General features: G+C 43.5%; 1 protein-coding gene across 1 annotated transcript; it reads right to left on the reverse strand.

Moving 5' to 3' along the window:
• Positions 1–423: 423 nt before the first annotated feature.
• On the reverse strand, positions 424–2,611 carry LOC133754059 (G-rich sequence factor 1-like). Its single transcript, XM_062184666.1, is given in 2 exon segments — positions 424–1,985; positions 2,604–2,611. Coding segments are annotated over 2 exon segments (1,296 nt in total). The 3' UTR covers positions 424–697.
• Between the last annotated feature and the right edge of the window lie 19,533 nt (positions 2,612–22,144).

The following is a 22,144-nucleotide window of genomic DNA, read 5'->3' on the forward strand; positions in this document are numbered from 1 at the left end:
GAATCTCCCCTTAGGTAGACAGGCACCAATGTTAAATGCCTCTAGCACAAGGCAAAACATTTCTAAAGACATAAAACTGTCAAAATGTATGATTTACACTAACCCGTGATTTTTATGCTTTACTTGCTGTCTTTTTAATTCCTACTCCTATCTAAGTCATCAAATACAGCTAAAATTAAAAGTATTCTGCCAGACCACACTGCTTCAAAGGTCTGAAACCTTCCTTGCTTTGGTGAGCATTTGGTTAAAATAAATCATTATTTTACTCCATGAGAAGTACTATATCAGAGTTCTCAATTCATAGGCAAAGAAACAAAACCTCATACAGATTATTTTAAATGGGAGGAAGATTTTAAAGAACTGTGCTAAATAAAAATATGCAGTTTTCATAATGGGTAATATCCTCTGTGAAAACCGTTTTTAAATCATATAAAGACCAGTTTTTAAAATCAAATCCTGAATAGTTTGAACAATTTTAATGTGTGGTTTGTTTCATAATCCCAAACTGAATTTTTTCTTTCTTTTTCTAAATAGTCCATTATGAATTTTTTCTTAGAAGTAATTAATCCAAAAACCCCAAAATCTTTTCTCTAGCAGCTGCTGCTAATAAACTGGAACGTTATAGCCCATGTCCAAGAAAGATGTGCAAATGAAATGCTTCTTGCTTCATCCTTATGAGATGGAGTCCCTGGAAGTCTTATTTTCCTTTTGGACATGAATTTAGGAACAGTTCAATATACCTATGATGGACATGGGACCGGTCCTTGAGCATGGCGGCAACGGCGTCCTCGTGGGTCTCAAAGTGCACGTCGGCCTCCCTGGTGGCCTTCCCGCTGGAGCTACATTCCATGGTGATCCTCACAGGCTTCAGTGGAGCAAAAAAGTCTTGGGCATTGGCTTGGAAAGGCAGTCCTCTGATGTGGACAAAATGCAGTGACGGGGTAGTTCCCAGCTCCACAGCCTCTAGAAGCTTTTCTGACATTTCCTTAGGCAACTCTATTTCCTTCTCACTTTCAAATGCTGTTATGGGGTGAATATCCTCATTTACTTCATGTTCTTCAGAAACCACTTCGGGCTCAGTTATATATTTAGCAGTAGGAGAAGATGCCATTTTCTTTCCCTTATGAGAGCCAATGTGTGTTCGAACTTCATTCCTTCTGCTTGGAAATATCTCTATATACCAGTTACCAATTTCTTCCCTGTGTTTCAACAGGGCTTGGTTGGCCATCTCGGGTTCTTCAAACTGCACATAGGCCTCTCCTGTTTTTCTTCTCCCTCTGTAGTCCATCACAAAAGTAATGTCCACTATATTCAGACCTGCAAAGAAGTCTACAATGTCTTTCTCATTGCAACTATAAGGAAGTCCTCGCAAATGAAACACACCATCATTTACCACAGGTGAAGATTTGACCTGTAGGCTCTTCATTAAGGCATCCACATCTTCATTGTTTATCTCATATACTTCCATGTACTGCTGCCCCATGTACATGCAGTCCTTCTCTAAGGCCTTCTGCACATCTTGCTCTGACTCCATTTCAATTAAGGCATCACCCCTTCATTTCCCATCTCTATTTAAGAGGAAGTGTATTCCATTCTCGCCATTGCAGATTCTGCAGTCTGAGAAAAAGTTAAGCACATCTTCCACAGTGCACAACCAGGGCAATCCTTGAGCTCGAATGAGAAAAACATCATCCACTTCCTCTCCTATCTTGGATGGGGCCAATTCATACTCAGGGAGTGGTGGAAGGTCTTCCAGGTAGGTAGTTTTGGACTCCTGGCTGTAGCCCCGCACCGGGCCCGTGGCCACTGCCAGCGACTGCAGCAGAGGGGCGCGCAGGGCCGGGTAGGAGGCAGCAGCCATGGCTGCGGCGGAGGTGGCGGTGAGCAGCGGGCCCTCCAGCCTCCCGGCGGGCACAGGCCCGAACTGGAGGCCGCGTGTCTGGGAGGCGGCAGCTGCAGTGGCCCCAAGCAGCAGCAGCAGGCCTCTTTTTTTTTTTTTTGACAGGCAGAGTGGACAGTGAGAGAGAGAGACACAACAAAAGGTCTTCCTTTTTCCATTGGTTCACCCCTCAATGGCTGCTGTGGCCAGCGTGCTGTGGCTGGTACCCTGTGCTGATCCAAAGCCAGGAGCCAAGTGCTTCTCCTGGTCTCCCATGTGGGTGCAGGGCCCAAGCACTTGGGCCATCCTCCATTGCCCTCCCAGGCCACAGCAGAGAGCTGGACTGGAAGAGGAGCAGCCGGGACAGAATCCGGTGCCCCAACTGGGACTAGAACCCGGTGTGCTGGCACTGCAGGCAGAGGATTAGCCTATTGAGCCGTGGTGCCAGCCACCACCTCATCATTCCAACTACACATCCACTGTCCACACATCCTCACAGGCTACTGTCTCTCCTCCTAAGGCTCCCACAGGTATCTCTATGTATCACCAACACAACATCAAATACCCACAAGGATTACTGATTATTGACACAATCAGAACTCTCAATTATAGCAAGGACTTTGAACTTATATGTCATGTGTTGTAAAATACAGATATCACTTGGTTACAAAATATTTCTGATTTACAGAAGCTGATTGATCAAATCAAAAAACAATATGCTTACACAGGCATGTCCGGAGATCATTTATTCTAGCTTTGCACCTCCACAAGTAGTAACCACTTGGACCAGATGAATTACATGTGTGCATCTTGTTTGGAAGTTGATCCCCCAGAAACTGCTTTAGTTTTTGGTTTTAGTTTTTTAGTTTTAGTTTTTACCTTCTAAAGTGTATTCATTTGAAAGGCAGGGCATAAAAGAGATCTTGTATCCACTGATTCACTCCCCAAATGGTTACAACGGCCAGGGCTGGTTCAAGCTGACTCCATCCTGGTCTTCCATGTGGATGGCTGGGGCCCAAGCATCAGCTTGCCTTCCCAGGCACACCAATAGGAAGCTGAATTGGAAGCAGAGCATCCAGCACTCCAGTGGGTGCTCTGATATGGGATGCTGGCAATGCAAGTGCTGGCTTAACTTGCTGCTCCCAACACCCACCCCTAGAACCCTTTTCAACCTAGCAGGGATATCAATTCCTTGAGGCCACTGTTAGCTTCCTTTCCCTGTCTGATGAGAGAACTTAGTTACTGGTTAAATGGAATTCCACAAACTCCTAGTCTATAGAAGAAACTATACTTTAACTAACTTGTGGGTTATGAGGGGATAATTACTATTGTTTTTATAAATCTGGTGAAATCAAACACTGGCTTATTTTTTGTCCTAAGTGGAAACACACAAAAAAATCACTGATAATTCCCATTACACTACTCCCATGTAACAATCTTTGAAACACTTAATTTCCTTGGAATTGTAGAAAATAAAAGATCCCAGCTCAATTATTGGGCTTAATACCAATCACAAAATTTCAGAGTTTGAAAGTTACTCAGAGGGGCTGGCACTGTGGTGCAGCAGGTTAATGCCCTGGCCTGAAGAGCCGGCATCCCATATGGGCACTGGTTCAAGAACGGGCTGCCCCACTTCCAAACCAGCACTCTGTTATGGCCTAGGAAAGCAGTAGAAGATGGCCCAAGTGCTTGTGCCCCTGCACCCACATGGGATACCCAGAGGAAGCTCCTGGCTCCTGGCTTCAGATTGGTGCAGCTCTGGCCTTTGAGGCCATCTGTGGAGTGAACCAGTGGTTGGAAGACCTCTCTCTCTCTCTCTCTCTCTGTGTGTGTGTGTCTGCCTCTCCTCTCTCTGTGTAACTCTGACTTTTAAATAAATAAATCTTTATTTTTTTAATTTTTTTCATTTATTAAACTTTTATTTAATGAATACAAGTTTCCAAAGTACAGCTTATGGATTATAGTGGCTTCCCCCCTCCCATAATTTCCCTCCCAACTGCAACCCTCCCCTTTCCTGCTCCCTCTCCCCTTCCATTCACATCAAGATTCATTTTCTTTTATTTATTTATTTATTTATTTATTTATTTATTTATTTATTTATTTTTTATTATTAAACTTTTATTTAATGAATACAAATTTCCAAAGTACAGCTTATGGGTTACAATGGCTTCCCCCCTCCCATAACTTCCCTCCCACCCACAACCTCCCCTTTCCTGCTTCCTCTCCCCTTCCAATCACATCAAGATTCATTTTCAATTCTCTTTATATACAGAAGATCAGTTTAGTATATATTAGGTAAAGATTTCAACAGTTTGCCCCCATTTAGCAACAACAAAGTGAAAAAAAAATACTGATGGAGTACTAGTTATAGCATTAAATAAGAGTGTATAGCATATTAAAGACAGAGATCCTACATAATATTTTTTAACAAAAATAATTAATTTTCTATGCCATTTCCAATTTAACACCAGGGTTTTTTTGTTCATTTCCAATTATCTTTATATACAGAAGATCAATTCAGTATATAATTAGTAAAGATCTCATCAGTTTGTACCCATGCAGAAACACAAAGTGTAAAAATACTGTTTCAGTACTAGTTATAGCATCACTGCACATTAGACAATACATTAAGGACAGATCCCACATGGGATGAAAGAACACAGTGAATTCTGTTGCTGACTTAACAATTTGACATGACTCCTGTTGCTGACTTAACAATTTGACACTCCTGTTCATGGCGTCAGTAATCTCCCTAGGCTCTAGTCATGAGTTGCCAGGGCTATGGAAGCCTTTAGAGTTTGCTGACTTTGATCTTATTCCGATAGGGTCATAGTCACAGTGGAAGTTCTCTCCTCCGTTCAGAGAAAGGTACCTCCTTCTTTGATGGCCCCGTTCTTTCCACTGGGATCTCACTCACAGAGATCTTTCATTTAGGTCTTCTTCTTTTTTTTTCTTTTCCATGGTATCTTGGCTTTCTTGCCTACAATACTCTCATGGGCTCTTCAGCCAGATCCGAATGCCTTAAGGGCTGATTCTGAGGCCAGAGTGTTGTTAAGGACATCTGCCATTCTATGAGTCTGCTGTGTATCCCACTTCCCATGTTGGATAATTCTCTCCCTTTTTGATTCTATCAGTTAGTATTAGCAGACATGTCTTGTTTGTGTGATCCCTTTGACTCTTAGACCTATAAGAGCCATAAATTGTGAACTGAAATTGATCACTTGGACTAGTGAGATGGCATTGGTACATGCCACCTTGATGGGATTGTATTGGAATCCCCTGGCACATTTCTAACTCCACCATTTGGGGCAAGTCTGATTGAGCCTGTCCAAAATTGTACGTCTCCTCCATCTCTTTTTTCCACTCTTAAATTTAACAGGGATCACTTTTCAGTTAAAATTTAGACACCTAAGAATAATTGTAAGTGAATTACAGAGTTCAACCACTAGTAGTAGAACAACAACTACAACAACAACAACAAATACTAAAAAGGATAAAGTATTACATTGTACATCTAGAGTCGGGACAAGAGCTGATCAGGTCATTGTTTCTTATAGTGTCCATTTCACTTCAACAGGTTTCCCCTTTGGTGCTCAGTTGTCACCGATCAGGGAAAACAAATGATATTTGTCTCTTTGGGACTGGCTTAATTCACTCAGCATGATGTTTTCCAGATTCCTCCATCTTGTTGCAAATGACTGGGTTTCATTGTTTCTTAATGATGTAGAGTATTCTATGGAGTACATGTCCCATAATTTCTTTATCCAGTCTACTGTGATGGGCATTTCGGTTGGTTCAGGTCTTAGCTATTGTGAATTGAGCTGCAATAAACATTAATGTGCACATGGATTTTTTGTTTGCCAAATTAATTTCCTTAGGGTAAATTCCAAGGAGTGGGATGGCTGGGTTGAATGGTAGGGTTATTTTCAGATTTCTGAGGAATCTCCAGACCTACTTCCATAGTGGCTTACCCAGTTTGCATTCCTACCAACAATGGGTTAGTGTCCCTTTCTCCCCACATCCTCTCCAGCATCTGCTGTTGGTAGATTTCTTAATGTGAGCCATTCTCACCGGGGTGAGGTGAAACCTCATTGTGGCTTTGATTTGCATTTCTCTGATGGCTAGTGATCTTGAACATTTTTTCATGTGTCTGTTGGCCATTTGGATTTCCTTTTTCGAAAAATATCTCTTGAGGTCCTTGGCCCATCTCTTAAGTGGGTTGTTTGTTTTGTTGTTGTGGATTTTCTTGATTTCTTTGTAGATTCTGGTTATCAACCCTTAAATAAATAAATCTTTTAAAAAAAGTTATTCAGAGACAATGTGACCTAGCTCTCTGATCTTATAGCAACACACTGGCTCACTGATCTGGGGACTTTAAAGAGTTCTTTTCTCTTTTCCCCTCCCTCCCTTACTCCTTCCCTTCTTCCTTTCTCCCTTTGTGAGCAGAGTTAGATGTACAGAACATACTTCACGTGAGCAGTGAGCATGAAAACCAGAGGCTGTCTGCTGTTCTCATTAAAAAAACAAAAAAAATTATCTGGAAGGCAGAGAGACACAGAAGAAGGAGACAGAGATCTTCCATCTGCTGGTTTATTCACCAAATGACTACAACAGCTGGGCCAAGCCAGGTTGAAACCAGGAGCCCAGAACTCCACCATGATTTCCCAGTTGGGTGTCAAAGACCCAAGTACTCAAGCCATCACCTGCTGCCTCCAGGATGCATTAGAGGAAGCTAGTTGGAAGGGAAGGAACCATGACTTTAATGGGCACTTCCCTGTGGGCCACAGTTATCAATTGCCATGCTGTAACACCTGCCCCACTTTTTTTTTAAACACAGTACTGCCTCATGGTAGTCAGTGCCTTGGCTTAGAAGCACTTAAAATTAATGATTACCAGTAATTTTATTCTTGAGATAACTCCTGCTTGGAATTCATCTCTTGGATAACATATGCATACAATAATGAGAGAACCAAGAATGAGAAGACATGGGAGAGTGTGTGATCATGTCGACATTATAAAAGATTTATTTATTTATTTGAAAGTCAGAGTTACAGCGATAGGCAGACACACACACACACTCTTGCCAGATGGCCCCAATAGTTGGGGATGAGCCAAAGCCAGGAGTTTCTTTTTTTTAATTTTTGTTTTTTTTATTTGACAGGTAGAGTTACAGAGAGAGAGAGAGAGAGAGAGAGAGAGAGAGGTCTTCCTCTGTTGGTTCACCCCCCAAATGGCTGCTACAGATGGTGTTGCACTGATCAGAAGCCAGGAGCCAGGTGCCTCTTCCCAGTCCCCCATGGGGGTTCAGGGGCCCAAGCATTTGGGCCATCCTCCACTGCCCCCCTGGGCCATAGCAGAGAGCTGGACCAGAAGAGGAGCAGCCGGGACTAGAACCGGTGTCCATATGGGATGCCGGTGCTGCAGGCAGAGGGCCAACCAAGTGAGCCACGGCACTGACCCCTCAGGAGTTTCTTATGGGTTTCCCACATAGGTGTCATTGTCCCAAGGACTTTGGTCAATCCTCTACTGATTTCCAGGAGCATTAGCAGGGCACTGTTGCCCATATGGGATGCCAGCACTTTAGAAGGTGGCTTTCACCACTACACTACAGTGCCTTCGTACCTTTTCTCATGGAATACCACAGGATTGAATGGGACTGTTGACATTACAGATGGTGGTAACATCCCCCACCCCCACCCCCACCCACTTCCCAAAGTTTACTGGGACTACTCTGAAAGTGTTCTGAGAAACACAATGTTGGGACCAGTGCTGTGATGCAGTGGGTTAAAGCCCCAGTCTGCAGTGCCAGCATCCCATATGGGCACCAGCTCAAGTCCTGGCTGCTCCATTTCTGATCCTGCTCTCTGCTATGGCCAGGGAAAGCAATAGAAGATGGCCCAGTGCCTGGGCCCCTGTATCGCATGGGAAACCTGGAAGAAGCTCCCGGCTTTGGATCAGCTCAGCTCCAGCCATTGCAGTCATCTGGGAAATGAACCAGCAGATGGAAGACCTCATTCTCTCTCTGTAACTCATTCAAATGAATAAAATTAAAGAAAAAACACAAGGTTTGTACCACATTTTAATCCTAACACTAAGATAGTAATATACAGTATTTCTTACTCAATAAATAAATAAATAAATAAATAAATAAATAAATAAATAAATAAATAAACTAAAAAACCTTACAGTCCCACAGTACCTGCTTTTTAAGATTTATTTATTTATTTGAAAGTCATGGCTACACAGAGAGAGGAGAGACAGAGAGAGAGAGAGAGATTTTCCATCCACTGGTTTACTCTACAGAAGGCTGTAATGGCCAGAGCTGAGCTGATCTGAAGCTAGGATCCAGGAACTTCTTCCAGGTCCCCCATATGGGTGCAGGGGCCCAAGGACTTGGGTCAGCCTCTACTACTTTCCCAGGCCATAGAAGAGAGCTGGATTGGAAGTGGAGCATCTAGGTCTCAAACTGGCATCCATATGGAATGCAAGTACTGTAGGAAGCACTTTACCAACTATGGCACAGTGTCAGCCCCAGTACCTACTTTTTAAAGATTTTATTTATTTGAAAGAGTTACAGAGAGAGGTAGAGCTAGAGCGAGAGTGAGAGACAGAGAGAGAGAGAGGTTTTCCATCTGCTGATTCATTCCCCAAATGCCACAACAGTCAGAGCTGAGATGATCCGAAGGCAGGAGCTAGCAGCTTTTTCCAGGTCTCCCACACAAATTCAGGAGGTCAAGCACTTGGGACATCTTCCACTGCTTTCCCAGGTCATAGCAGAGAGCTAGATCAGAAAGAAGCAGAGCAGCCAGGACTTGAACTGTTGCCCATAAGGGATGCCAGCCTTGTATGTGGCAGTTTTACCCGCTACACCACAGCCCCAGCCCCAGCACCTACTTCTATAAATGGCTCATATAGGTGACAGTTAACTTCAGAATAAATAAATAAACATTAGATCATACAGAAAATCTGGCCAAGTCTCTCTGGGGCTTTATAACATTACACTTTTTCATCTGTGCTAGAATTTGAACTTGGGAGGACAGCAGAACTTAATTTCTTAAGTCTAAACAAGGTGCCCTCTAATTATGCTGTGTTTCTTTACTTTTCTCATCACTCAATAACAATACTGCTTAGGACTGTGTCCCAGTGAGGCAAATTAAGCACCTCTTGCAACACTGGCACCCACATCAGAGTGGGGAGCCTCGGCTGCCTCAGCTTCTCTGGAGCTCCATGCAAATGCATCTGGAGGCAGCAAAGATGCCTCAAAATCTGTGCACCTGCCATCCTTGTAGGAGACCTGGATGGAGTCCCTGGCTTCTGGCTTTGATCTGGCCCAGTCCTGGCTGTTGCAGGAGTGATCTAGTAGTTGAAGATAGTCAATCAACAATTAGTTAATCAAGCTCTTATTTGGGAATGAATCAGCAGATGGAAGAAAACTCTCTGTAAGGATGCTTTTCAAATCAATCAATATCAATCTTGATGGTTAACACTCAATCAATAATCCTCCCTGAGCCAAACCCTCTCTCAGGTGCTCTCCCTGCACCAACCCCATGCTTCCCAAACCTACAGACAGAAAAACAGACACTCAAGAGATGAAAGAGCAGTCATTCTCCCAAAGTTTGGAGCTGGGAGCTGACAGAGGAGCAGGCATTCCTGGGGTTGAAGAGTGGAAGGGCATTCCAGGTAGAGAACAGGATGTGCCAAGGTACAGCAAGTGAGTGAGCCCATGGAATTCAGTGTGGCACAGGGAGGGACACTTCCTCCTGGTGAGCATAGCTGATGGAGTCTGAGGGGAAGTTTTTCTTTCCCTTTGGAACTCATTTTCTGAGGCTTTCAAATGCAAATATTATCCTGCTGTGCATGGTGCAGGTGGAACATTCAGTGCTAGGGTTCTTTCTTCAAAACTTGGATTTGATCTTTCTCTAGCTGTCAGACACCCTATCCTCTCTGGGGACTCTTGGCAGTGGGGCAGCTCCAGTCAGCCATTGCTCAGTGGTGGAACTGCCACAGTACTGCTGAGCCAGACTGTGCAATGCAGTAGGTTAGATGTCATCAGTGCCTTTCCCTAGTATCTATCAGATTGGAGCCCCACCAAGGCTGGGGCATCTGAATTTCAGAGCCAGGCAAGCCAGGAAGAGGCTAGCACAGAGAAGGCAGAGGTGGTAAGCAGGCACACTCTCTGAAGCTGGGTTAGAGCACTGAAGATGTTAGAGCACTGGGTTAGAGCACTGAAAAAAAAAAACTGTTCCCATGTGTGTACACAGGTGTGTGTGCATGCATGCATGTTGAGGACTGTGTCCCATAAGTTTCAGATTCTCAAAGTGATCAATGACCCAGAAAACATTAACAACCACTGCTCTTAAGCCAACTGGGAGCCAGATCTCCAGACAACTCAAAACACCTGGAGAAACCCAAAGACACAGCAAGGGAAAAAAACAAAAACCAGAAAACCAGCCATTGCAAACTAGATGAGAAGTCCTCTCAGACCTTATTGGAAAGGATGACAAGCACTGTAGCTGAGACTGTTTCCAGCTTGGGATCTGAGGCAGTAATGTCTGCCTGCCTTCACTCAGCTGCCACCCTGGGCAGGACCCCAAATGTTCATGATTTGCTGATAAGCCATGCACGCCTCCAGGTGGTAATCTAATTTTCCTAAGGAAAGTCTTCCCTTTAAACAGCAAAAGCAGCAAGGAAATGCAGGAAACTGGAGCCACAGGCCACGTACTTCTCTAAACTAATATTTGGAAGAAACTTGAAAATAAACCACATGTCACATTCACTTTAATTTTCTAGCACAAGATTAAAAGGATAGCCATTTCCTGGGGAAGGAGTCTCAATGCAAGAAACCTGATTTACACAAGGGCAGTGTGGCCCCCTGCTGGGACATGACCAGGGATTCCTCCCCAACCCAGGGACAGCATTCTCCCATGTGACACCACCAGCATCAACATCTCCTAGGTCTTCCAGCACTAGATTTCACCTTGTTGTTGACTTCCTCCATGCCACCATGTTGAAAGTAGCCCAAGAGTCAAGACAAAGTGGCTTCGGGGGGGATCCCAAGGGGGAGACACCTTCAGGCACTTGGCAAAGGAGGCCAAGGGGAACAGAATGAAGATGGAAACCACCAGCAGCCACCCCTGGAGCTAGCAGCTGTCTGGGTTCACACAGGGGCTGTGTGCTCAGGTGGGCTGCTCACCCTCTCTGCTCTTCCTTCACCCATGCAATGGGGCTCACCACTGGCCTTCTGCACTGAACTCCACTAAGAATTCGATGAACCACTGTTTGTAAATATGTTTAGAAAACATCTGGAACATACTGTTTGACAAATACACCAATTCTTTCCAAAATTCCTTAGTTAAGGGAACAGAACACTGTGCCGTAGTGGGTTAAACTGCTACTTGCATCACCAGAATCCCATACAGGCACGGGTTCAAGTCCTGGCTGCTCAACTTCTGATCCAGCTCTCTGATATGGCCTGGAAAAGCAGTAGAAGATGGCCCAAGTGCCTGGGCCTCTGTACCGCAAGGGAAACCCAGAAGAAGCTCCTGGCTTTGGTCTGGCTATTGCAGGTATTTGGGGAGTCAACACTGGATAGAAGACCTCTCTCTCTCTCTCTCTCTCTCTCTCTCTCTCTCTCTCTCTCTCTCTCTCTCTCTCTCTCTTTCTCCCTGGGTAACTCTGCCTCTCAAATAAATAAATAAGCAGAGAAAGAGAGAGAGAGAGAGAGAGAGAGAGAGAGAGAGAGAGAGAGAGAGAGAGAGAGAGAATGGGTTCTATCGTCTCAATGTTCAAGTGTGAAATAAAACACCAAAACCATCACTATGGCACAGTCTTCCAGTGGAAAGAAAAGACATTAATCAGAAAATCTAATTAAGAGCCACCATTTCAAGCTCCTTTCACAGGTGAACCACCCTGCTAGATGCTGGGAGATAAAGAAACAGATTATTCTCTCTAGAAAATACTTATATAAATCCCAGGTGCCCGGAGAAGTGAGGGACAAGGACCCATGTGACAGATGTTAGGTTTATACTGAGGAACTTAGCCCACAGCTTCCAAAGGAAGACAGAAATTCTGCAAAAGCAATAATGGTTAGAGTCCATATTTAATTACAGGTTGATGTCAATGTCTTATGTGTTTTCACTGGATAACTAAAACATAGATGTGTCAACAAGTTTGGAAACAGAATGACCACTGAACACTAATCGATTTTACTGTGCCCAAAAGGTTAGCATGAAGTAAACATAAGACTTTCTGCCTTTATCAGATTCTGTGCCAGCCAAGGCACCACAGCTTACATGCAACTCCTTCAATCCTCACAATTCCACCAAACAGAATTTATCTTCATTTTCTTCTGACAAACAGGTGAAGCAACTGAAATTTAGAGAGGTTAAAGGTCATCCAGCCAACAAGTGGAGCAGAACCTCGTCAGGAATCCAAAATAACCATGCACCTTAAGGAAATGATGGATAATTAAATTCCCAATGTCACCAACACTGGGCTTATGGACTAATTTCTCAATAACCTGTCCTCACTCCATGTCTCAGTGCTAACCCCTTCCAAATAATAATCCTAATACTGGTAGCACGATTTCTATTTGTTGAGCACATTATTTAAATTCTATTGTGGTTTGATGTCTATAAAATCAGTTTTTTATCCTACGTAGATCTTATTCCACTTTACACAATAATCTGGCCTCAGACAAATGCAGTAACTTGCCCAAAACAGCACCACTAATCAATGACAGAGCCAGGATAGGAGACCAGGATGTGGAGCCTAGAGTTGGCTCACTGCACTGCTCACTGCACAGAAAACCCCCATTCAATCTGTCTGAAAGTGAACTCAGCTTCAAACTCTGCCATCAGGCCATGCTTCCCAAGACACACCTTCTCTCTTCTCAACAGATCCTGTCCCTGGGAACCTAAGGTGGACCCTTCCCAGACAAGGCATCCCCACCAACTTAGTGTCCCAATGGACACTGATGGGACTGTGATGCTAGCCCAAGTGGAGAGCATAGGGAAGAAGGTATGGAAAGGGGGCCCCCCACCATGGCCAGTTCCTCCCTGCATTCCTGGGCCAGCCCCACCCTCTGACCACACAAGGTAGCTAGGCAAGGGGCCCCACACACAAAGAGGAGAGAGGTGCCAAGCCCTGCCAGACAGGTCTTCCAAGGCAGGCAGGACTTGTAACCTATGAATACCCACAAGGTGAGGGAACACATGAACTAAGAGAAGAGGGACAAATACTACAAATGTTTGAGTCTGGATCTCCAGTGGGAGTAAGACAACAAAGAATCCTCGTGAGACGCCTGTGCACAGAACTGGCAGGCCAGGCTGGGAAGCCAAAGAGCAAAGCCCAGGACCACTGGGTTATCACAGTAAACAGGCTGCAGGTGAAGCATTGCAGCTCTCCTGGTGACACAGCATGGGAGCCAGGGCATGGACCTGGTGATAAAAAGGAGCTACAAAAGCTTGTGGAGGGGCTGGCACTGTGACATAGCTGGTAAAGTTGCCATCTGCAGCGCCACATTTCATAGGGCACTGGTACAAGTCCTGGCTGCACCACTTCTGATCCAGCTTCCTGTTAATGTGCCTAGGAAAGCACTGAAAGATAGCCCTGTGGGAGACCTGCATGAAGCTCTTGGCTTCCACAGTGGCCCAGCTTCAGATGTTGTGGCCATTTGATGAGTGAACCAGCATATGAAAATTAATCTCTCTCTCTCTCTCTCTCTCTCTCTCTCTCTCTCTCTCTCTCTGTGTGTGTGTGTGTGTGTGTCCCTCATCCCATCCCATCTTTCCCTCCCTCTGCCTCTCCTTCTCTGTAACTCTTAAAATAAAAAAAGGTTCATGGAAAATGGAATTACGAGCTAGGTTGGGGCAGGTGACCGTTGTCTCAGTGGAGTGCTTAGGTTCCTCACTCTGGCTCCTGACTCCAGCTTCCTGCTAATGCAGATGCTGAGAGCATCAGCGATGGCTCAGGTAAATACAACTCATGTGGGAGACTTGGATTGAATTCCTGGTTCCCAGCTCTGCCAGCCCCTTGCAGGAATCTGGCAGTAAACCAGCAGATGGAATCACTCAGTCAGAATCTCTCCCTCCCTCTCTCCTCCTTCACCCAAATAAAAGATAATACATTTTCTAATCCTCTGCCTTGCGGCGCCGGCACACCGGGTTCTAGTCCCGGTCGGGGCACCGATCCTGTCCCGGTTGCCCCTCTTCCAGGCCAGCTCTCTGCTGTTGCCAGGGAGTGCAGTGGAGGATGGCCCAAATGTTTGGGCTCTGCACCCCATGGGAGACCAGGATAAGCACCTGGCTCCTGCCATCGGAACAGCGCGGTGCGCCGGCCGCAGCGTGCTACCGCGGCGGCCATTGGGGGGTGAACCAACGGCAAAAGGAAGACCTTTCTCTCTGTCTCTCTCTCACTGTCCACTCTGCCTGTCAAAAACAAAACAAACAAACAAAAAAAAAAACAAAAAAAACAAAAAAAAACAAAAAAGATAATACATTTTAAAAAATAGATACAAGTTTATTGTGGTAAAAAAGAAAAAAGAAAATCTGCACTTTTTCCATAATATGTATTTTTCACTGAGGTTTTGAAGATCCTTTGATATATTTCACATGCTCAGAAGCCTGGATGCAGGTCCTGGGTCTCAACTCTACTTTGGGTACTGAAATTAAAAGATGATCTCCATGAAATAGAAGTAAAGGGGCAGGGTGTTGTGCCAGAGCATTAAGCTGCTGCAGGCAATGCCCACATCACAAAGGAGTGCCAGTTCATGTGCCGGCTGCTCCACTTCCAATCCAGTTCCCTGCTAAAGTCTTGGGAAAGGAGCCAGTGATGGCCCAAGTACTTGGGCTCCTGCCACTCACATGGGAGACCTGGATGAAGTTCCAGGCTTGAGCCTGGCCCAGCCCTGGCTATTATGGTCATTTAAGGAATGAATCAGTGGATGGAAAATCTCTGTCCAACCCTCCCCCTGCCCCCACCAACTCTGCCTTTCAAATAGACATCTTAAAAAGAAAAGCCAGTGTAGTGTTAGAATTCCCTGTTTCACCAAGCTCCTCAAACACAAATAGCAGGCATAATGAAGATGTTTTCAAAAAGTCCATGGAAAATGTGCATTATGAATGCCAGTGCTGTGGTATAGTAAGCTAAGCTTCTGCCTGCAGTGCCAGCATTCAAATGGGCGCTGGTTCAAGAACTGGCTGGCTGCTCCTCTTCCAACCAAGTTTGGTGCTATGGCTCAGGGAAAGCAGTGGAAGATGCACCTGTGTGGCAGACCTGGAAGAAGCTGCTGGTTCCTGGCTTCTTATCTGTTCAGCTTCAGCCATTGTGGCCATTTGGGGAGTGAACCAGCAGACAGAAGACCTTCCTCTTTCTGCCTCTCTGTCTGTGACTCTACCTCTCAAATAAATAAATAAAAATCTAAAAAATATCTATGCATGGCCGGCACTGCGGCTCACTAGGCTAATCCTCCGCCTTGCAGCGCCGGCACACCAGGTTCTAGCCCTGGTCAGGGTGCTGGATTCTGTCCCGGTTGCCTCTATTCCAGGCCAGCTCTCTGCTGTGGCCAGGGAGTGCAGTGGAGGATGGCTCAAGTGCTTGGGCCCTGCACCCCATGGGAGACCAGGATAAGTACCTGGCTCCTGCCATCGGATCAGCGCGGTGCGCCGGCTGCAGCGTGCCAGCCGCGGTAACCATTGGAGGGTGAACCAACAGCAAAAGGAAGACCTTTCTCTCTGTCTCTCTCTCTCTCTCACTGTCCACTCTGCCTGTCAATAATAATAATAATAATAATAATAATAATAATAATAATAATAATAAATCTATGCACAGCTTTCAGTTGTTTTGCAAGTACATTATGTTTTATTCCCACGTTTTTCTTTCTTTCTCTCTCTCTTTTTTTTTTTGGACAGGCAGAGTTGATAGTGAGAGAGAGAGAGAGACAGAGAGAAAGGTTTTCCTTTTCCATTGGTTCACCCCTCAATGGCCGCTGTGGCTGGCACACTGCGCTGATCTAAAGCCAGGATCCAGGTGCTTCTCCTGGTGTCCCAAGACTTGGGCCATCCTCCACTGTACTCCTGGGCCACAAAAGAGAGCTGGACTGGAAGAGGAGCAACTGGGACAAAATCCAGCACCCCAATTGGGTCTAGAACCTGATGTGCCAGCACCGCAGGTGGAGGATTAGCCTATTGAACCACGGTGCCAGCTCCATTAGCTTTACTAAGTAAAATACTCTTGAATATTTGAAAGGCAAGTTTGGGAGCAAGGCACGGCTTGGGATGTGGGTTGCATCCTATACTGGAGTTCATGTCACAGCTCTGCTTCTGATTCCAGCTTCTTGCTAATGTGCACCCTGAGAGGCAGGAGGTAATGTCTACCTACTTGGGCCTCTGCTACCCTGAATTATTTCTTGGCTCCCAGCTTAGGCCTGGCCCAGCCACAGCTACTGCCAACATTTGGGGAGAAAATTAGTACATGGAAGATCTGTCTCTCTCTGCCTTGAAAATAAAAAATAAAAACTGTAAATGAAATTTTGTCTCAGTAAAACACATCCACTCAATAGAATTCATTATGAAATTGTAATTTTTCCATTTTTTAAAAAGAGAACATTCATTATGGATTTTCCTTGTGACTTCTTGGGTATGTGTGAGATTACATAAGAGAAAAAAATGAAGACTAGGAGACAAATTGAATGTTTTCTAAATTCTACCCTCAGATACTTGTTTCAAATTGAGAAATGGGCATTTGAGTTTCTCTTGCACATTGTTAAATGCCTTCAAAGGAAGTGCTGTGGACATTCTCATGCCTACACAAAGCCCCCATCAGTATATAAAATAACAGTAGATAATTATACTCGTCCCAGCCCAAACACTACTTCTTCTAAGAACCTTCCCTCAACTTCCTAGTCACAGTAATTACTTTCCTCTTATGTCTGTTACAGTAATCAATTTTTTCTCATTTTGTGACTTTCTTCCTAACTCATAAGGCATCTTTGTCACAGGGTAGGTGCCCAGGAAATGCTTTTTTACCAACTATATGATATCATGTTTTCAAACTTAAGATGAAATACAGTATTGGGACATGTCATGTGTACATCATGGAATTTTTCATGGGAAGTACACACAAAAACCACACACACACTGTGGAAGTCAGGAAAATATTACCAGAAAGAGGAAATCAAACAATTCCTACATTTTCTTTAAGAAATTTTACTTGAAAAATGATTGCTGCGGATCTGCCTGTCCAAAAATAAAGTTAAACTGGCCTGGTGGTGATTTTTTGCAATGCCAGGAAGCTGGCAAGTATGTGATTAAACTTGCTCCACCAGAGATGCTATCAAAGCTGCTAAACAGAAGGTTCTACAAGTTCACAACCACTTCACAACCAGCACATGCAAAAATAACCTTGAGAAAGACCAAACAAATTTTGTCTAATTTTCACACAAGTCACTACATATAAACTCTGAATCTCTCGCATTCCCTGAACTTTTTCACTCATCATCTGTTATAATTCAACACAAACAGCCTGTTAAAGTGTGGGAGGAAATAAATGAAAATTGGACATTTTCATGATTTCAGATAAATATTTTGCATTTTTCACTCACTAGCCTTTCAACTGATTCCAAGTTTCTAAAACCTTTCTATCATTGCTCGATGTGCCAGTGTCTCTTCACCTTCCAGCCCCAGCTTCACCTGTGAACTACTTATTCTGCTGCAAGAATGCGGGAAGTGTTCACAGGAGAAACGCTAGAACATGAAAAGTGCAAAGACCTGTCAGATCAGCTTTAGCCATTTTTTCTTCTAACCTCTATTCCTTAGCTAAGTGCTTTTCCCAAAAGATACCACCTAACTGGTAAAACAGGAAGTCCCCAGAAGGCATCTATAACCTTGCTCAAAGAATCACAATTGTGGTTAGTCCAGAAAAGACTCCAAGGGCTCCATGCACACAATGCCCTTAGCTAAGGGGATGACCTTGAACTAGTCATTTCACCTTCCCGGGATTCAGTTTCTTCATTTGGTGACCTGTCTCAGCTTTGATACTTGGTAAGAAAAGCTTTTCAGACTTTTCTTGGATCTTACACACAAGTCCATTTGATGGACAGAATTAGCTTGTCTGTGTTCTCTACAAACTACTTTGTGGGATGAGCATTTGTCCATCAGCTAAGGTGCAGCTTGGGTTGCCTGCATCCCAGACTCAAGTGTCTGACTTCCACTCCCAGCTCCACTTGTGATTCCAATTCTCTGCTACGGCACACCCTGTGATGCAGCAAGTGATGCTCAAGTGCTTGGGTCCCTGCCACCTATGTGGGAGACTCAGATTGGGTTCCAGGGTCCTAGCTTCATCCTGATCCAGCCTCAGCTGTTGAGAGCATTTTGCAAAATGACGGTTGGAAGATCTTGATCTCTCTTTGCCTTTCAAATAAACAGGAGGACATCGTTTTTTAAAATGTACTTGGAACTTGCATTAGAACATTTCAATTGTATATTAATGTGGAAGAAATTGAATTCATTATGATCCATTCAGGAATGCTGTTTAGAGCTCTACTTTATTCATGTCTTCAACATCTCTCAGAATATTATATTCTTGCTGTCTTGAAAGTGCACTTTTTTAATTGCTTCAATTGTGTGTTTTTTTAAAGGAGGTTTTTAAGATTTACTTATTGATTTGAAAGAGCTACAAAGAGGCAAAGCAGAGGCAGAGGTAGAGAGAGGTCTTCCATCCACTAGTTCACTCCCCAGATGGTGCAACCACTGCAGGTGGCCAATCAAAAACCAGTATCCAGGAGCTTTCTCAGGGTTTCCCAGGTAGGTGCAGGGACCAAGGACCTGGACCATCCTATGAAGCTTTCCCAGGCCCATCAGCAGGGAGCTGGATCACAAAAGGAGCAGCAGGATGCTGGCACTGCAGGAGGCACCTCCACAGCTACACCACAGGACAGGCCCCTCCATTGAATTTTATAATTGATTATAAATATCTATGCTAGATTTTTTTTAAAGCCCATTGGTTTTTGTGTTGTTCTTATCAACCATGTTACTAAACTTTGTTATTGGTTTTCTTTTCCCCCCAACTGATAAAGGTAAGCAAAAGAATAGGAGAAATATTTACCAAATACATTGCAAACAAAACAACCATGTTCACAACATATAAATAGCACCTCCAGGTCAATAAAAACACAATGCCTTGGCACAGCAGGTTAAGCAGTCATCTGCAGTGCTAGCGTCCCACAGGGTGCTGGTTCAAGTCCTGGTAGCTCTGCTTCTGATCCAGCCCTCTGCTATTGTGCCTGGAAAGCAGTGGAAGATGGCCCAAGTCCCTGGGCCCTGCACCCATGTGGGAGACCTGGAAGAAGCTCCTGGCTCCTGGCTTCAGCCTGGCCCAGCCCCAGCAGTTGCAGCCATCTGGGGAGTGAATCAGTGGATCAAAGATATATCCTCTCTCTCTAACTCTTTCAAAAGTCAATTTTAAAATTCTATAAAAGAGGGGCTGGCACTGTGGCATGGAAGTTAATTGTCCATCTGTGGCACCAGAATCCCATATGGGCACTGGTTCTAGTCCTAGCTGCTCCTTTTCCAATCCAGCTCTCTGTTATGGCCTGGGAAAGCAGTAGATGATGGCCCGAGTCTTTAGGCTCCTGCATTTATGAGACGTGGAAGAAGCTCCTGGCTACTGGCTTTGGATTGGTGCACCTCTGGCTGTTGTGGCCATTTGGGGAATGAACCAGCAGATGGAAGAGCTTTCTCTGTCTCTCCCTCTCACTGTCTGTAACTCTACCTCTCAAATAAATAAAGAAACAAAATCTTAAAAAAATATAGAGAGAGAGAAAAGAAAAAGAAGAAGACCTAAATGAAAGATCTCTGTGAGTGAGATCCCAGTGGAAAGAACGGGGCCATCAAAGAAGGAGGTACCTTTCTCTGAAGGGAGGAGAGAACTTCCACTGTGACTATGACCCTATCGGAATAAGATCAAAGTCAGCAAACTCTAAAGGCTTCCATAGCCCTGGCAACTCATGAATAGAGCCTAAGGAGATTACTGATGCCATGAACAGGAGTGTCAAATTGTTAAGTCAGCAACAGGAGTCACTGTGTACTTACATCTCATGTGGGATCTGTCCTTAATGTGTTGTCTAATGTGCAGTGATGCTATAACTAGTACTGAAGCAGTATTTTTACACTTTGTGTTTCTGCGTGGGTACAAACTGATGAGATATTTACTAATTATATACTGAATTGATCTTCTGTATATAAAGACAATTGAAAATAAAAAAAAAACCTGGTGTTAAATTGGAAATGGCATAGAAAATTAATTAATTAAAAAATATTATGTAGGATCTCTGTCTTTAATGTGCTGTACACTCTTATTTAATGTTATAACTAGTACTCCAACAGTATTTTTTTTCACTTTGTGTTGCTATATGTTGAAATATTTACTTAATATATACTAAACTGATCTTCTGTATATAAAGAGAATTGAAAATGAATCTTGATGTGAATGGAAGGGGAGAGGGAGTGGGAAAGGGGAGGGTTGTGGGTGGGAGGGAAGTTATTGGAGGGGGGAAGCCATTGTAACCCATAAGCTGTACTTTGGAAATTTATATTCATTAAATCAAAGTATAATAAAAAAAAGAAAAACACACAACCTAACAGAAAAAAAATATTCAAAAATAGAAATCACCAAGTTAAAATTATAAAACTAGTCAGTGAACACACAAAAATGTTAACTTTCATTAATAATAAAAATACAAACTAAAGTAGTGAAATGTCTTCTTCCAGCCAACTATCATGAACTAGGAAAGACAACAAGTATTTTTAGAATACCAAAGGTATAGATACTTCTGATTGGCCTGTATGTTGCTAAGTCTTTATAGAAGGCAATTCAGCATTAACTAACTAAATGCACATATTTTTTAAATCCAGAAATTCCATTTCCAACAACCTTTACATCAGATTCAAGTTCTAGAGTTAAAGAGTATATTATAGGGCCTGTTGCTTGGGACCCCAGCATAACATATGCTTGCTGGTTTCTATCCCGCGTTTCCATTTCTGATCCAATTCTCTGCTAATGGTCTAGGAAAGGCAGAGCAAGATGGCCCAAGTACTTGGGCCCCGTTACCCATGCAGGCGACCCGGCAGAAGCTCCAGGCTCCAGACTTAAGCCTGACCCAGCCTTGGCAGTTGTGACCATTTAAGAAATGAAAAATTATTAGGTGGCATAAATGGTTTAAAAGTATCCTTATATTGCGCAAGTAACTGTGATTTTTTATTCAAATACATGCTAATATAAAGAAAAATAGGTTGTATTTACCAACATGTATACATACATGTATCACAAAGAATACATAACCAAAATAAAATGTGCATTTCTAAAAACAGTACACATGGCAAACAAGTGGTAACTCAGCTGGATACAATGTAACTATCCCACACCACTAGAAATACCAGCATAGACTTGACCAAAGATGTCCATGCAAAGATATTTCCTGCAATTGCATCAGTAGCAGCAAAAGTACTAAAAATAAGCCATGTGTCAGTGGGCAGGAAATGGTTAATCTATGTTAGTATTCCCATTAGATGCAATGTGTTATGTGGCTGCTGTGGAGAGTGAGCCACGGCAGTATACAGTAACAGGGGAGACCTAGGAGTTACTGTTAAATTAAAAAAAAATAAGGAACACAAAAGAAAAGAAATTTCATCAGTGTATTCAGTAAGTGCACACAAAGAGGCATATTAAACCAGTGACTGTGACTACACTTCTGGGAAAGTGGACAGGGTGGGGATAGGGTATGGAAAGGGGACTTCCATTGTTTGCTGTGTGTGCAGCTGTATTTTATACTTGTAAACATTCCAAGGACTTATGACTTTAGTTTTTTAAACACAGAAAAATGAGGTTATAGGATTTTTTCTCCATTTTCTTTTTTTTATTAAAATTTTATTTAATGAATATAAATTTCCAAAGTATAGCTTATGGGTTACAATGGCTTCCCCCTCCAATAACTTCCCTCCCACCCACAACCCTCCCCTTTTCCCGCTCCCTCTCCCCTTCCATTCACATCAAGATTCATTTTCAATTCTCTTTATATACAGAAGATCAGTTTAGTATATATTAAGTAAATATTTCAACAGTTTGCCCCCATATAGCAACACAAAATGAAAAAATACTGCTGGAGTACTAGTTATAACATTAAATAAGAGTGTACAGCACATTAAAGACAGAGATCCTACATAATATTTTTTAATTAATTAATTTTCTATGCCATTTCCAATTTAACAC

Source organism: Lepus europaeus, chromosome Y, assembly GCF_033115175.1.
Source record: "Lepus europaeus isolate LE1 chromosome Y, mLepTim1.pri, whole genome shotgun sequence".
In the NCBI taxonomy this organism is placed as follows: domain Eukaryota; kingdom Metazoa; phylum Chordata; class Mammalia; order Lagomorpha; family Leporidae; genus Lepus; species Lepus europaeus.